Source organism: Hemicordylus capensis, chromosome 3 (assembly GCF_027244095.1).
Source record: "Hemicordylus capensis ecotype Gifberg chromosome 3, rHemCap1.1.pri, whole genome shotgun sequence".
NCBI classification, from domain to species: domain Eukaryota; kingdom Metazoa; phylum Chordata; class Lepidosauria; order Squamata; family Cordylidae; genus Hemicordylus; species Hemicordylus capensis.
Genome location: NC_069659.1, coordinates 199,523,803 through 199,541,804, shown reverse-complemented (window position 1 = coordinate 199,541,804; position 18,002 = coordinate 199,523,803). Strand labels below are relative to the sequence as shown.

General features: G+C 42.3%; 1 protein-coding gene across 9 annotated transcripts in view; it reads right to left on the bottom strand.

Moving 5' to 3' along the window:
- Window positions 1-18,002, bottom strand: part of KAT6B (lysine acetyltransferase 6B) — a 202,987-nt gene that overhangs the window by 52,324 nt on the left and 132,661 nt on the right. For all 9 annotated transcript variants that reach the window (XM_053306954.1, XM_053306953.1, XM_053306955.1 and 6 more), the window contains 2 exons: window positions 16,195-16,356; window positions 3,881-3,974 (listed from right to left, as the gene is read on the bottom strand). In XM_053306954.1, the coding sequence (XP_053162929.1) occupies window positions 3,881-3,974; window positions 16,195-16,356 (256 nt within the window). The remainder of the gene's footprint in view (window positions 1-3,880; window positions 3,975-16,194; window positions 16,357-18,002) is intronic.

Genomic DNA, 18,002 nt, shown 5'->3' with positions numbered 1-18,002 from the left:
TTGCTGAAAATCACAAGGTGTGATCACAGTGCCACTACAACTGCACCCACTCATTTCATTTAATTGATCGTATCTGAAAGACTACAAGTGACTTCATTTTAGTTGAAGAGGTTATACTCAAGCCACAGGGGCTTATGGTATCAGCTCCAGAAGGGAGTTGCACTAGCCTGAAAACTTTTTAAAAATCCATTGTAACATTTATTTTGTTGTTTTAGAATTTTAATAATTGTAAATCACCTTGCGTACCTTGGCAGAAAGGGGGTATATAAAGTAAGAATGTCTTGCAGATCCAGGAAAGATATACTTAAGGAATGAATGTAGAAATGGGATATTTCCATTTGGCTTATCAAGTTAGGAGAACTGTTTATAAACACTGGCATCTGGTAGAATATATAGCACAATGTACAAAATGACCAAGTATACCCTACAGGAGAGGACTGACTTTGAGCAACATTTTGGTTAAAAGTAGATACAGGTTATGAAAAGGCTTTCCCCACAAACATAAAGGCACATTCAGCTGAGGTAGTTACTCTTGTTGCATCCATATTTATGAAGGAAAGTAGTTCATGCATCCCACTTTGAATAGTGTACTGCACTTTAATATATTTGGTACTTGTAATACTTCAAATGTTGTTTATAAGCAATGTCTTTGTGGCCTTTCTTACACTGGCCAAACAACAAAAACAAAATTCAAATTAAGACTGAAGAAACACAGGCATAAATTTAATAGTACAGGTGATAGAGCTCTTATCAAACATTTTCTTGTTCAACATAGTTATAGATAATTTAAAGCTATTATTGTGGATAAAAGTGGAACAAAAGAGGTATAATAAATATTTTTAAAATCTTAACACAGAAAGAAATTAAATGTCTTCATTTAACATAAAGTATGTTTCCCAGGAGCTTGAATGAGGAATTTGAACTTAGTGTCTCTTACAGATATGCGTGGAGAGAGGGAGAGAGAGAGAGAATATTCCATTGTGAATGGACTGTTGAACTGCTGAATTTCTGCCTATACATTGACTGTAGTAGGTGGCATTTTGGAGAAGTACTATGCCTTGTAGAGATACATCAGGCAGAAATCAATCAGGGCAAGAGTTCTCAAACTTGGGTCCTCAGATGTTGTTGGATTTCAACTCCCATAATCCCCAACCACTCTTTATTTTATTTATTTATTTATTTATTTATTTATTTATTTATTTGAAACATTTGATATACCGCCCACTCCGAAGACTCTGGGCAGTGTAAATTATCTCTGGCCACTGGTAGGATGTGCCCAAATCCTACAGAGTTACAGAGATGCCAAAATGATTGAAGCTACCACAGCCAAATCATTTCGGCAGGGGATGGGCGGGAGCTTTAAAAGGGAGGCACGCAGCTCTTACCTGCTCTTCCGCCGCCCCCCACCACGGCACTGTCAGTTCCAAAAAACCTGTGCCGCGGTGCTGCTCCCAGAAGCCCACGTGCAGCATCAGCACACACATGGCCGCCACACATGAAATGTACATGCACATGTGGTGGGCATGTGCATGGTCAGAAACACCATGCGTGGCAGCCGTGTGTGTGCCAATGCCATGCACGGGCTCATAGGGAGGCACATGAGGCACAGCTTTTTAGAACCGACAGCACCACTGTGGGGCGGCGGAGGCAGCAGAGGTGCAGGTAAGAAATGTGTGCCTCCCTTTAAAGCTACCACTCTCCACCCACCCACCCCTGCGGCTGCACAAAATGCTTTTCGCGCATCCCTAGCCACTGTGGCTGGGGATTATGGGAATTGTAGATCAACATCTGGGGACCCAATTTTAAGAACCCCTGAATCAGGGGCATCTCTAGGAAGTGATTGGGGAAGCCAAACCTGTTGAATTCCTGCCTGGATACATCCCTTCCGAGCCCAATGCCCAGCTGAATAACAGAGGCAAAGTGGGGGTGCGTGGAACCTCATTTGTAAAAGCCATATACAAAAATATACAAAGTATGACTGCTCATGGAAGTTAAGGTGATCACTTTAACTTACACTAACTTACAAAGTCCATGCTTTTTAAAGCATGAGTGAGAATTGTAGGCATCTTAACCCTCCTCTTAAGTCAAAGATTTTTTGACACTTTAATTCCATCTCAGACATGCTGGTGACCAATGTAACCTCAGGTCTTTGTCCATGGGATGATCCAAACAAAACAGCAATCTCTCATCCATAGAGGAAGCCCAGGCTAGTGATGCCCAATGTAATGCAACAAGTGCCAGTTTAGGCTTTGTCCTTTGTGCCTTAAAGGGAGAAGAAGACACCAAATTTCATCGTAGGAGTTATTAGCAGAAGTGGGGCGGGGGGGGGATGCAGTGCTTGCTCTGTTGGATTTTCTTCTTCCCTTTGTTCCTTCCTTCCTTGCATATACTGCTAGTTCAGGGATGTTGCTTCTAGCCAGATAAAATGTTACTGAGAAGTAGACCAACAAGCTACGCTTGCTACTTGCATGAAGATTTACTTATGAGTGAACCAGGAAAATACATTTCTTTCTCTCCTTCCAAGTCTTCCATCTTCTACTGGACTGGGCTAATAGGAACACTGGTAGGAAGAGGAAAAATAGTAAATGTGTGCCTGACAAAATGGTCATGGAGGGCCAGGGGAACTGCACAGCTCTGCTTTGCACCATGATGTAATTTTCAGGGGCCAGAAACACACTGGAAGAGCTACAGTTTGTGGTTTGGCCTCTCCTAAATGAAGGAGCTTGCTTGGCACCCGTAGAGATGAATGGGAGAGAGTGCCGGAGACAGGCATTTCCCAGCAAAAGGGTGTTTGTTGCAGCAACAGTCTGCCAACACCTGCTGGGGCAGCTAATAATGAGTGACTGCAGGAACAGATGGAGTACTTAGAGAATGAATAAACGACTACCTCTAGAAGTGTGCCTGCTTACATGAGCTGCAACCCTAACCCATAAGCATGGATTGTCACCGGAGGTAACTCAAGGCGAGAAACAACTCCCAGGTAAAAAACCCAGATAGCAGATATCTCACTTCTAAAGTTTTCCATTTGAGCTACATTATTTGTACTTTAATCATCTTGCATTCTCCTCCACAGATGAAAACCAATTAACTACAGTGCTAAATGCACTCCCTGATGCTTTAGTGCTCTAATGCATGGTTTCTAAAGCCAGACTTTAATAAGCCCTTCCAAGTCACAATTCTAAGTTCAATTCAAAAGTCAATTCAAAGTATTCAGTTGCATCACTTGCCTATTGAATTATATTTTATTGGGATATCAATTTTCTAATGATAGAATAATTTAAGAAATGTTTGATTTGTTCAAAATACATCAGATGTACAATGCTGCATAATAAAGAATCAAAGATTTAAAGCACGAATATCAATGTATATATTGTGCCGCAAAGAGTAACATTTACTTCAGAACAAGGTAATGATATTCTTTAAAGACGGGGGGGGGGGGGGGACACCTGAAACATTATGCTCTCTCATCATAAGCATTGTTCAGCTAAAATATACTCATGCTAAGAGATTTGGAAACTACAGAATGCCTTGGCCCTACACCTTCCTTTGCTTTAATCACAAATAATTGCCTCTCTTTGTACTAATGAGGAGAACAAAATGAATGCAATTTAGACAATTCATTCAGTGTAATAGCTTTGAGAGCTAATATTACTGCAGAGAGCTCTATTCTCAGCTTCCTGGAGCACAACAGAGAGGCAGTAGATTTTTCACTTGAGGGAGCTTTCCTGCCACTATGCAAATAGAAACAGAAATCCCATTATCTATTGATAAAAAACAAAACAACAATGAAGCAGGTTAAATAAAGTTTTATATGTTGCTGTATCCCCATAACAACCATCAGCTCCCTGGATCATGAATGTAAAGAAAGCCTTTCACTTACTGAAATCAATGAGAAACCTTCCAAATCCTTGCCTTTGGTACTGGGGCATGATCATTATGCAGGAGACATTGTACTTTTGCTGGCAGAGCTTTTCCTGAGGGAAGGAGAAACAGATCAAGTATGTCAAAACACTGCTGAAGTGGGCAATTCCATGCACCTGCCTCCGTCTTTGTAAAATAATAGAATAAGGTGAACCAGCAGCACAGGGCTGTCTCTGTTTCTTCAGTTCTTCTGCATTTTTTTTTAAAAAGCAAGGAATCAAACATTTAACCAAACAAGGTTCAAGTGGTGCTTAAAAAAATTAAAGTATGGCTAGCCCACCTGACGCAAAGGGTAGCCGCAAGACAACTCAATTGGCATTTGTTTAGCTGATAAATCTATATCAAAAATGTTGCTAGCTTCTGGGGGGGAGAGAAAATGTTGCAAGACCTCTTTTCAAGGTATCCCTGTATATACCCTAACATTAAACTTATATCATTACATCCATAATTATTCCTTGCCAAAAAAAAAAGTTTTAAAATTTGTATATATTCCTTGGGGAATAAGTACAAGAGTATATGTCCCCAAGATACAAGCAGTGCTTCCTTGATACTAACATACATAATGAGTCAAATAGTGGTGGGGAGTTGGGGGGGTGGTATATAAAGTCTACCATTATGCAAAATATGTTAGCTGTCACTCCTAATAACTGGCATATGGAATAATAATAAATAATAATAATAGGAGGAGGAGGAGGAGGAGGAGGAGGAGGAGGTAGTAGGGCTCGATGTCTGGATAAAACAAACCAGTCAATAACACTTGTCTGACTGTGTAAATAACAACAACAACAACAACCCTTGACCACATCTAGTAACCAGATTGATTAGATGACAGGATTTCAGTCCAGCTTTGCCTAGTTTGCTGGAGGCTCACCAGAACACACTGGGAAAGGGCTACAAGGAAGAGGAGAGAAGCAATGTCTGGGGCAGGTTACTGTGACTGCCTCACTTTTCCAGCTGGGGGCGGGGGGGGAGAGAGAGTATGGGTGTGGGGGTCCCACACCTCCTCCCAGCCCACTCCCGCTCCAAGCTGGTACTTCAGTCGCTCAATTCCAGTAGCGGGGGACAGAGGCAGCCCCCACCACCACCGGCTGCTTTCTCTACTCTGTGACAGAGTGGAGAAAGCAGCCAAGGGTGGTGGGGGCTGGGGAGAGAGTGCAGGCCACATCCCTTTTCTCCAAGTGGCAGCTGCTCCAGCTGCAAGAAAAGCAGTCATGGCCCCAATGGTGGGGGCTAGGCCTGCCTGACATCTGTTGAGAAGAGAGTGCAGGCTGCTCACTCGGCCTGTGTGGGGCCTGTTTAAGAACAGGGCAGGGGACGATCACCCTGTCATCCCGCCCAAAGGACAGCCCTGCAGCAGCAGGTCAACACCAAAATATAATAGTCCTGTGTAAAGCAATATCACTTGTGGGTGATATTATATATTATCAATGTACAAGTGAATTTTAGCCCGTTGAAAAACGGGCGCTAGTAATGCTTTCGGCCCCCGCCGCCGAACCTCCCAGCTGCCCGATCCCACCATTTGTACAGGAAAGAGGAGCTCGCCAGCAGAGCTCCTCTTTCTGCAAAGGCTCTTCTCAAACTGGCGCTTTGAGCGGAAAGGGCGCCCTTTCCGCTCAAAGCGCCAGTTTGAGAAGAGCCTTTGCAGAAAGAGGAGCTCTGCTAGCGAGCTCCTCTTTCCTGTACAAATGGTGGGATCGGGCAGCTGGGAGGGCGGTTCGGCGGCGGCATTTTTCAGGGCCAATTTGGCCCTTAGTAATTTGGCGGGGGGACGGGAATGGTGGGATCGGGCCCCAAGGTTTCCCCCCCCCTGCCCGGCTTTACTGGCAGCGCCAGGCCTCGGCGGCGGCTCCGCCGCCACCTCAGCCAGCTTCCCCGCCGCCTCTTCCCCCGGCGCCTCTCTCCTTTATTTGCGGCGGCCGCTTCTGGCCCCGCTGCCGCCTCACCCGCACTCCCGCCGCCAGTTGCCCCGTCGCGGCCACCGCAACCTCTGGCCGTGGCCACGGCTGCGCCGCCGCCTCTCCCGCACTCTCCTCCTGGCGTAGGCGGCGGCCACTTCTCCTTCTCCCGGCCCCAACATGGCCGCCGGGTCCTGCCGTTCGTGCCTCCCTTGCCCTGTTCTGGGCATGCCCAGAACAGGCCAGGCACGAACGCACGCTTGGTGTCCGTCCACGGACGGACACCAAGCGTTTTATTAGAGAGGATACTTTTGCGGATAAAGTCTCTCGTATTCGGGCCAAGCTGGATTCCACAGTTTTATTTATTTATTTGTTTGTTTGTTTGTTCAATTTCTATACCGCCCTTCCAAAAATGGCTCAGGGTGGTTTACACAGAGAAATAATAAATAAATAAGATGGCTCCCTGTCCCCAAAGGGCTCACAATCTAAAAAGAAACTTAAGATAGATACCAGCAACAGTCACTGGAGATACTGTGCTGGGGGTGGATAGGGCCAGTTACTCTCCCTCTGCTAAATAAAAGAGAATCACCACGTAAAAAGGTGACTCTTTGCCAAGTTAACATGGGTTAATGCAGAGTCTGCTGTGACAGTGTGCAGCAACTCCTCTTATAGGATTAGATTGGATCACTTTCCGTTTGTGTCTTCTGAGGAAGTGGACAAACTGCTTTGTCCTACAACCTGTTCTCTTGACCCTTTCCCAACTTCACTTATCTCATCTGGTGATAATATTATCTGAGCGGATCTCGTAAATATTATAAATGCTTCTCTGAGGGAGGGCAGGATGCCTCCTTGTCTTAAGGAGGCTATTAGACCTTATTTGAAGAAACCTGCATTGGATCCCTGAAAATTAGCTAATTACAGACCCGTTTCTACTCTTTTGTGCTTGGGGTAAGGTGATTGAGCGGGTGGTGGCCTCACAGCTCCAAGCACTTTAGGATGAAACAGATTATCTAGATCCGTTTCAAACCGACTTCCGGGGGGGCTTTGGAGTGAGCTGAGATTGTCTTGGTCGGTCCGATGGATGCTCTCCAATTGGCTATCAACAGAGGGAGTGTGACTTTTCTGATCCTTTTGGATTTCTCAGTGGCTTTCATTACCATCGTTCATGGTATCCTTTTGGATCACCTGAGGGAGGTGGGATTGGGTGGCACTGTTTTACAGTGGCTCCGTTCCTACCACTCTGGTACATTCCAGATGGTGTTGCTTGGAGACTGCTGTTCTGCAAAGCAAGAACTGAAGTGTGGAGTTCCACAAGGCTGCATATGGTCTCCAATACTCTTTAACATCTAGATGAAACTGCTGGGAGAGATCATCAGGAGCTTTGGTATAAGGTTTTATTAATATGCTGATGACACCCAGATCTAGTTCTCCATATCAACTTCATCAGGAAATGGCATATCTTCCCTAAATGCCTGCCTGGAGGCAGTAATGGGCTGGAAGAGGGTAACAAACTGAAGTTGAATCCAAATAAGATGTAGGTACTGATTGTGGGGGGTTGGGACCTGAGAGATGGTTTAGATCTGCCTGTTCTGGATGGGGTTACACTCCCCGTGAAAGATCAGGTATGTAACTTGGGAGTGCTCCTGGATCCAAACTTCACTTCAGCTGATATGTCAGCTAAGTCCATTTCTGGAGGTAAATGACCTTAAAAGACTAGTACATATGCTGGTAACCTCCAGGCTTTACTACTGTAATGCACTCTATATGGGGCTGCCTTTGTACATAGTCCGGAAACTGCAATTGATACTGAATGTGGCAGCCAGACTGGTCTCTGGGACAACCCAAAGGGACCACATAACACTGATTTCAACAGAACTGCACTGGCTGCCAAGATGTTTCCAGGTGAAATACAAAATGCTGGTTATTACCTATAAAGCCTTTAAGAACTTGGGCCCAGAGTATTTAAGAAAGTGCTTTCTTTTTAATAAACTCTGATCCCCATTACAATCTTCTGGAGAGGTATGGTTACAGGTTGCCACCAACTCATTTGGTGGCGACTTGGGACCGGACTTTCTCTGTGGCTGCCCTGGGGCTCTGGAATATGCTCCCTGTTGAAATAAGAACATCTCCTTCTCTCAAGACACATCTGTTTTCTCAAGCTTTTAACTGGTATTAATTTTAATAACTTGTTTTATGAGATTATTTTTATTGTGTTTTGAGGTATTTTAATCTGTTTTTACTCTTTCATATTGTGTTTTAAAACTTTGTACACTGCCTAGAGATTAGATATCAGGCAGTATAAAAATATGATAAATAAACAAACACACACACACTCTTTAAACAGATTTTTGTTACTGTATGAGATGGCATCTTAGAAATCAAGAATAAAAGAAACCCAAAAGTATCTGTATGAGCAAGTTCAAATACAGGGAGAAAGAAACATTCTTTTTGGCCTTCTTGTCATTTACAGAGGGAAAGAATATCTACATGCTGATTGAAGGCAGCAAGTTGGGTCAGAAAGAGTTTGCCATATTAAAAAAATCTTACTGGTGTTCACTTTTAGTTCAACTGCCTCTGAGCAAATACTTGGAACTGGCAGAATGGTTGTTTTTTTTAAGTACATGTAGCTTTCTCACAGACAAATTCATCCTTCCCAGAATACAATGCAAATTCATGGAGTTTAGGCCATCAGGGCCAACACAGACCAGGAGGAAAACTAATCACATGCCAACAAACAAAGCAGAAGGAAAGACTATACTGGTTGCCTGACAATGGGAAACTCAGAAAACTGCACTTGCAAGCGAGTTTCAAGGGCTGCTCCAATAACCGGGCAGGCGATTGTTGCCAATGAAGGAAGCAGGAAGCCATCTCAGCAGCAACATCCTCAGCACTCTCTTTGGAACTGAGGCATGGGCGAAACTACGATCAAGCAAGGGGAGACAGTTGTTTGAGGGCCCCACTGCCTCAAAGGGCCCTCCAGAAACATGTCACATGACTCCCCATTGCCTACCCGCCCAGCCCCAAGGCCCCTCACTCAACCAGTCCCCTTTGCCCTGTTTGCCCTCTCTCCTGCTTGCCCTCCTGGACGGCAATCTAAGCAGCCTGCAAGCTGCTAGAGCTCCTTTTCTCTCTGCCTCTCAGCTGATCGGTGGGTGGGCAGGGCTTCCAGAGAAGCCTCTGTGCAGGCCTCCCTGAAGCCTGAACTCAAGTGCTGGAAGGCCCCAAGGAAGGAAGGAAGGAGGGAGGCAGGTAGAGTGGCCAGCGCTGGCTGCCCTTACCCACCACAGTAATGGTGTAGAATGTGAATTCCTTTTTGTGGTTACCCGCCACCCCATATATAGGGATCTGCTTGCTTGCTGTAGGGCTTTGATGTGGGGGGGAGGAGAGACTGAGAAGTCTCTGAATATTTAATTTGAAACAGATTGGAAAATTTGCTGGCTTTTTAAAAAAAAACTATCTAAAAGGTCCTATAAGTGGCTTGTTTCATGGCAGAAAATTACAAAAACTTATGGAACAAACAATATTATATTCATTCATTCATTCATTCATTCATTCATGCACTTATGTTCAAGTGGTTTTGCAACCCAGAAGGTCTGAGTGAGAACTGTGAAGCATGTGTTGTGCTTTTATTTTATTTTTCTTTAGAAATGCCAAGCTGGTTGGACATATCCAAAAACCTCACTCACACTATTTACACTGTATGTCATCAGTCAGTATGACTCTGTAATGATATAAAATGTTTAGGAGGCCCTGCATATGCTGATTTGCTCCCCAGTCCAACACCCCACTAGGGACAGCCCTGCTTCTGAGCACCCGCAGAGAGTGGTTTTTTATCTCAGAACAGTAAGAGACCACAACAGCCCTACATCCACATTGGGAAGCACGGAGAATGACTTTTAGGACAGCCTAGGGCATAAATTCAGGAGCTCCTTGAGCCCTGGCATGTCTCATCTATCTTAAAATTTTACCAAGAAGAGGCAGATTCCTCATTCTCTCCCCTCTGCTCTTTTTCTCCTGAGGAATGGTGCTAATTCTTGCTCTTTTCTCTATTTCTTCCCACCTATCTTCCTTGCTTCTATGAGACTTACTGGTCTCCTATACGGAGCAAAATATGCTGGGAGCACAAATTAGTTTGGTTTGGTTTACATTCCCGAGCATGTGCAATCCTATATGCACTTACCAGGGAAGGATCTCAGACAGTTGAATGCAATGGAGTTTATTTTTAAGTAGACATGTTTTCCTTGCTAGTAAGTCCTTTAGGTTTCAATGAAATGTTAAATGTGGTTAGATTTGCTGCCTGAGGCTGCAATTCTCCACACACTTACCTGGGACTTTTACACACAGCAGGCTTTACTGCAAGTTTATTGGGAGGCTTTACTGCGAAACTGAAGTTGTCCCAAAGAACCAACGCAAAATAGTGTTGTTTTTTACTCAGGATATAAATCAGGCTACACTATAATGAGCAGTGAAAAACCTGAATTGTGTGAACTGCTCCCCAATAACTTGCAGGGACTTCAGGGTAAATCTGGCCAACATGTGAATGCAGCACCTCCATTCCAGAGGAGATGTGTGTTAAAGGACTTTAAAAAACTCCTGTGAAAAACTTCCTGGAATCAAACTTTACCGAATTTGTTCAGAATTCTGAGAAAACATACATAGGCTCACACTGCATGGTTGAAAGTCTCCTTTGCTAATCTGCAGCGAGGGCCCCATTTTAATAATTAGTGTTTCTAGGGTGTTCTAGGCATTAAAAGTAGCACAAATAAATAGTATTCAATGCATATCACTATATATTGTGAAGTGTGCATGTGTGTATTCAGTGAAATGTATTTCCAGGCAACATACTTATTTTGAAATATCAGACTTAAATCCTTGGGTGCCTGGGGTGTGCAGAGGCCCTGGACTTGGGGGGGGGGGCATTTTAAAATCTCATCTCTGGGCCCAATCCAACCTTGCTACACCCCTGGACTGGGGCCAGATAGTTCATTTGCATGGTCCTGCCCCAATGCTTGGGCTGGCACTTGGGGACAGAGAATGTCAGGAGGAAAAGTCTCTGTGCACTCCAGCCCATTCTCTACTTGTACAAAGAAAGGTGGCTGACTCCATCATTGGCAAGCCTTTGGTGAGGACCCCCAGTCCCATCTTTTTAAGAGTAGAAATTACTGCATCTGCACTGCAGTCCTTTAAGCCCAGTGAGTGCCACCAGCAGCATGACAGGCAAGTGGATTTCTAGTTGCTACATGCTAGCCTCTATCTCCCAACACAGTCATCATTTAAAAGGTAATGTGCTAGGATGCCCACCACAAATAGTTCATGGAGAGCTAGGTAGAGAGAGAGACAAGGGAGAAGGAGTCCTGAGCACCAAATGGAAGACAGGGCTTTGGAAGGAAGGTGCTTAGCAGGCAGTGTGATTCCTCTAAGGCGTGGGCATGCACACTGTTCTTTGATGTCTGCTCTGGATCATTTTAGATCCTGCTCCGATTGAATCAGGAAGGTTCCACTCTGAATGCATGTGCACGCATACTGCCTTGATACTGCCACCCTGAACAAAATTCATTCCACACATAGATGAAAAAAATTAGAGGGAACTTTGGAAAATGGTATTTCTCTGCCGCTATGCTTTGGGCAAACCACATATATCAAATATATTATTAAACAATTATTAAATAAATATTATTAAATTATTAATAATATTTAAAATAAATTATTAAATTTAATTTTAAATTAAACAATTGAATTATTAAATATTAAATAATTAAAAACCGCTTTGCTTTAAAATGAGAGTTAAAGTGCTTACAATTTTCACTCGTGATCTAAAAGGCATGGAAACTGCAAGTCAAGATGGTCACCTTAAGTTCCATGTCATATACATAATACAGATTTCATTAAAAATATATATATTATGCAGGCTTTACAAAGGAGGCTCCATGTACTCATGCTTTGTCTCTGGACACTGGGCTGAGAAGGACATATCCAGGCAGAAATTCAACTAGTGCCGCTCCCTCACTTAATGGAAATACACCTCATGATGGTCTGCCTGATATATATCTACAAGGCACAATGCTTCCTCAAAACACTTAGTATAGCAAGTGTCCACAATCTGTTGAATTTCTTCCTACAAATGCACCAGATGGAGTTTCTCTGATTAACTGTTTCTCTGATGCACAGCAACTCATGAATGGGCTGCTAAGAGAATGTGCCATCAATATCATGCAGTAGACCTATATTCAGTTGTCATCCTCAGATAACTTGCACTGCATCCTGGAAGTACTGTCAGCCCTGGAAAGTTGTCTGTTTTGGCACCAACTGCTCACAACTCAGCCCAAAGTAGTAGCAGGCATAAGATCTGCACAGAACTGGACCTAGTCTCTGATTCTTCCCAATCATCGTTCAGATTTGAAAAACTGCATATTAATAGCATGTCTGAAAATGAAAAAAAATATTCATAGCCCATAACCATTTATTTTGCCAATTAATCTGTGGAATTCGGCAACACTGGATATAGTAATGACATATATTTTGATTATATTCAAACACAAAGCAAACTGAAGTGGCATCTCTAACTGCAAATGCAAACCATGGTTGAGGAACATTATCAAGTCCACCTCAAAAGCACCCTAAATTTTTGCATTTAGAGGGAGAGAATGTGTCTACATATGCTGAGATAACCATGCAATATTCCCCATCGTCTTGATCTGCATTGGCAGGCAAAGAAATACAATGGGCTTCCTGCATTTGGACTGGGGTGAGGACTGTTATCATCTTGTCCACCCAGTTTTTGTAATCCATACAAGACTATAAACTGTTTACTGCTTACATGATGTGGAAGTTAAGGTGACCACCTTGACTTTCAATTTACATGTTTTTCCACTTGGAGCTGTGAAGAAGAAGAGACAGCCGTGAAAACACTCTTACACCTGCGGCTACGTGCCTGACTTCAAGGTCTTCAGAGAGTGCTTGGCCCACAAGATTTCATTGTTTTCATTAAAAAAAGAGAGTGGGCCCCAAACCCCTAAAAGCCACATCTTAGGTTGTCTACCACAGGGGTTACCAACCTTTGTGGTTGGGGATACTGGAATCTGAGAATCCAAGGTTGGGAACTCCTCGTCTACCATATAGTTTTTCAGTAAGACCAATTGCTTTTCAGATCCATTCAATTCCCACCACATTCATAAAGTTGTAGACTGATGGAGATTCTTGACAACAGATTACCGTTAACCTTTGAAGTGCTGTACAACTTAGTTCCTTTGATCAGGTCTGCTCATCTGACCTATGAGACAAACTTGTTTGTGGCAGCCATCACAGTTGTGCTTTAATATGTGGATAACTAGGCCCCAATCACTAGACTTGGCACTACATCCGCAGGATGTCTGTTTCAATGGCAAGACAGCCAGGCACTTAAAAACCTGGCAGGTTAGAAGTGCACCACCCACTTAAGAGTTTCGCTCACATTAGGACTATGTCTAGTTAAGACCCTTTGCCACTACCTTCCAAGCTGGCCAGACCTACTCTGGGGTCCTCATTTATCCATGGGAAGAAGTTATCAGCTGTGACCTGCAACACAGATCACCATTAAAGTTCCTGCTCTTAGCCAAACCATTTGGAAGTGTTCTGGGTCATAAAATTGTGGCCTGTTATTCATTCTGGTCTTTGTATGCCTGTTCCCCTTTCCCCCAGCTATTTTCACCATGGGCACAAATACTTTTTTGTCCTAGTTTAGGATGCATCCTAAACCCATTTTTGTTTTCAACAACAATAGCAACAAATAGCAAGGGTGGATAGCGATGAATGAAGCATTTGCTTCATTCTATTTTGATTTATTCTTTGATAACATGATGAAAGAAACAACTGCAATACCGATTTCCAGAAGAAATAAGCTAGTGTGAACTATTCAAAGCACTACATTTCAGTACATTTCAATGGGCATTACAATAGCTCTGGATCTAGCATAAGCACAATACCACAACCTCAAAATAAATTCCAGTCTTCTCATCTCACAGCCCCTTTGACAATAAATTTATTATCAGCTAGACAAGAGAATGCACCAGAGAAGAGCTCAGTTTGTCATCCAGTCCAACAATGTCACTTATTTTGAAGCATCACTTCCAGATCAAAGATACTAAACTTCTTGCATGACAGAGAATATGCTTGCTTAGGGAGAAGCACAATATTGCAAGTAATCAAGGATATTCTTGCAAACAAGCCAGGGATTTAACATGGTTTTAAAGTGCATTTATTCCTATTTCAGTGTCTTATACTTTTTGAAACTGCCCTCCTCTCTAAACTTACTCTGCCTTGCTCTCCTGTCCCACATCCTCCCCCTCCCCGTCCAAGTCTCTGTTAATCTTGGCATCCCCAGGGTAGCTCCCTGTCCAGTCCTACTTAACTGTAGAGATGTAAAGTTTCCAGACATTTTGAAGCCACAGAAAAGAAACAAAAAAATCTCCTGGGGGGAAACAGTAACTCTGGGGGGAAACTGAAATATATGTAGTACTTATTTCTGCATCATATTTAAACTTATATACTGTTTCGGAGACGGGCTTCTAGTAAAAGGAACACACCTTGCTAGGGCCCTTCTTACTAAAATGCTTTTTCGAATTTCTATCTCTAGCCCTGTGTAAAAAACCAAAAGAAAAGCACACCTCTTTCCATCAGCACCCTCCACTGCTGTGCACACCCATCACAAAATATTTCCATTTTTCCCTCATATTCACCATTTATATCCACACAAACATACCATTAAATGTATTAGTGCCACCACTATTACCAGTTCTAATGTGCAAGGTAATGTGGATTAGATCTGGGTAAGTAGGTGACTTAGAGTCCTCAAAGACTCTTAGGCCATAGGTCACCACACAGTATGAAGTATGTGTGAAGTAGAGGTCCCCCATTTTGAGTTTTATCCCAGTATAAAATTGTTTTTTGTCAGCCATTACCATCAATTCAAATCAATTTTCTCCCTGGTCAACAGACTTGAATGACAAGTCCAGTACTAGGAAGATACAATTTTGACTTGCAAATCACCTAAGAATCATTTGCCAAGATGATAAATGGCTGCAAAAATTATGGACCAGAGGCAGTCCATTTAAAGAACAAGAATGACAGACAGATATTTACCAGTTACTACATTTGTTAGTAACCTCATTCTTGAGTGCCTGCTGCACATGTCTTTGGTATTGACCAGATGCGCAAGTAGAATGCCCAGCCAAAAAAAATGCAAAATATAGATAAACAATCTACTAACTTCACATGTTGTAAACCATGTCTAAATTGCTTAAGTCTGTAAATATTAAAATACTAAGTATTTTTAGGTAGATTGTAGACTGAATGTTCACAAGTGCAAAAGCAAGCATTTTCACAAAAAACCCTTTGCAATTGCTAAGTGGGTTTTACAAGAACTGAAACTTTAGAGAAGCAGGAGAAAAACATGCATGTCTGAATGAGAGAGAAAAAATAGCCCAAGTAAGCACCATGGGATGGTCTCTTTACAGTTTCAACAATGCCCTGACTTCCTCTGATTTGTCTACATGTTTAAGAGATTAATCATAGACCAAAAAGGGTTGAAAGACAGTCAGCAACTTCTGCCAATTCAGGAGCTCTTTTCATCTCCCTTTCATCCTGTAACAAATGATCACATACAACAGTAGGGTGTATCCTCTGGTATACAGTGATGGGTAAGGTGCCAAATTTTCTATAGATACACAATGTGCTTCAGGACAACTAGCAAGGAGGCACATTTCAAACACAATAGGATTCTTTGAAAATGTAGACAGGGAGCAGGATACAGAGTAAGTTAATAATGACTAATGACTAAATCGCACAAATTAATAGGACTTAAGTTAGTAATGGCTAACTTGTCTGATTTATTTCAATGATGCTTAGTCACAGCTAAGAGTCTGGATCCTGCCCAAGGATTATTTTGTCAGGATAACAACTCACTGAACGTCATAATAAACATGGGTTCTTGGTGTTTATTTTGCTTTTAAATCATACTAACTACCTTTCTGCTAAGCACGCAAGAACATGTACAAAGATTATTGAAAAAATAATGTAAGCAACATCAAATAAATTACATTCAAAATGCAGTTCAGTGAAACAGAACCACAGCAGCAAGTGCTCCAAAGGACAATTTGTTCTTGGCCTGTACTCAACATCTGCCCAAGATCTGGTGAACCAAACAGCAGCATTGTCATTTGCAAACAGAGAGACAGAATTACAGGTGTTCAGAAAATCGTGTAAATTAAACATGACACTGTATTTGTTTATATCCTGAAAACAGCATTCATTTCCAGTTGTAGTTATACATACCAGAACAGGAATTATTAAAGTTTTGGCACAACAGCAAGAAATTATTATCATGTTAAGATCAAAGGTTTACCTTAGAGAAGTATCCAACTAAGTGGCACCCTTTCTCATCATTCTTTGTGAGAACATAGAAAAGGAATGGCTCAACATCATAATATAAGGTTTTGTGGTCCAGAAAGAGCTTTGCTAACAAGCAAAGATTTTGGCAATAAATTTTGCTCACATTCCCATCAACCTATGAAGGAGGAGAGAATTTTCTATATCAGTATTTCAAAAGTTATGGATTACTATCTATTATTTTACAGGGAACACAAAACATCCAAATTTTGCTCAAAATCTTTTAACTTCTATATTATATTGAAATAGACAACCACTAATGCCACTTTTCAAGTACACAAGCATCTTCAGAAAAAACCTACACTTTTAGAACAAAGAAATCTAATTTGCTACACTTTTTTATTTATTCCCTTCTAATTAAATAGATACAACCTGCAAACAAATTTGTGAACACATGATTCAAGCCATGTTAAGCTGTTGATTATTGAATGGGTTATACCACAAGGACCGTAGGGTGAATAGCATTATTTCAAGTCTGCAAATAGGAAGTTAATTTGGCTTTTAGATATAATTATAGAAGACAAGATGCTCTTTGGTGAAAGAAGTGTGTTTCTGAACTCAGTTGAAACACGAACAGTTTCAGATTAACTCTGCACAGGATTAAAATGTCTCTGATCCTAAATAAATTGCAGTATGAACCAAACTGTTAACAGCTGTTCCATTGTATTTGCTGAGGGGAAGATCTGCACTTCCATATGTTCTTAAGTATGTTTGGGATACCTCATATCTTGCTTTCCAAATTATCTTGTACACTCTCCAATATTTATTTATTAAAACATCTGAATCTTGCCCATCTGAATCCTGCCTATCCGTTTAAAAAAAGCCACAAGACTAAAATCCAAAACAAAACATCTCAAACAACCAACAGCAAAATAAAAACCAACAGCACTGGCACAACCAAAAGCTTGCAGCAGCAATTGATAGAAATCCATTCCAGACATCATACAAGTCCACAAGGGCACCATAACAACACAGCCTTAGACAGACACACCTAAAATAAAACAAAGAGGAAGCAAGGTGCATATCCCCAGGGTGGGTATTCCATAGAATATTGCTACCCACAATATTTCAGATGGAATGGGCATACGTAGCACGGCATCATAGGAAGATCTTAATGTGTAGGTAGATTACTATGGAAGAAGGAGGTCCTTCCAAGTATACAGGACATACATTTTAGGACTTTAAAAGGTCAATGCCGACACTTTGAAATAGGCCCAGAAATTATCTGGAAGCTAATGTAGCTGTTGCAAATTGCAACAACCTGGCAGTCACATTCTGTACCAACCAAAGTTTCTGAATATTCTGTGAAGGCAGCCCGCACAGAGAATATTATAAAAGAACTCTCTGGGTATGACAAAGGGATGCATTATTGTGACAAAATTAATTCCTTTCAAGGAATGGGTGCAGCTAAAATATCAGCCTAAACTCGTAAAATGCAACTTTGGCCATGTCCACCATGTCAAGGAGCACACCTAAGTCAAGTTCAGACTTAGCAGCACACCTAAGCTGCGATTTGGACACCAAATTGCGTTTCAAGTGCATCCCTAGTTCACATGATCATTGATACAAGCAGGGAAGGCGGGTGGGGGGAGGCAGGTTCATACCTACCTACCCACCCCCAGACAATCTCTCACGGTTTTCTGGCTGCGTGGCTCACACTCCCACACAAGCAGCTCTCCCAGGAGCCGCACAGGCATCTTGAGGCTGGGAAAACGCAGCCCAGCCTCCAGATATCCCTAAATGTACCGTGTGAGGAGCGCCTGT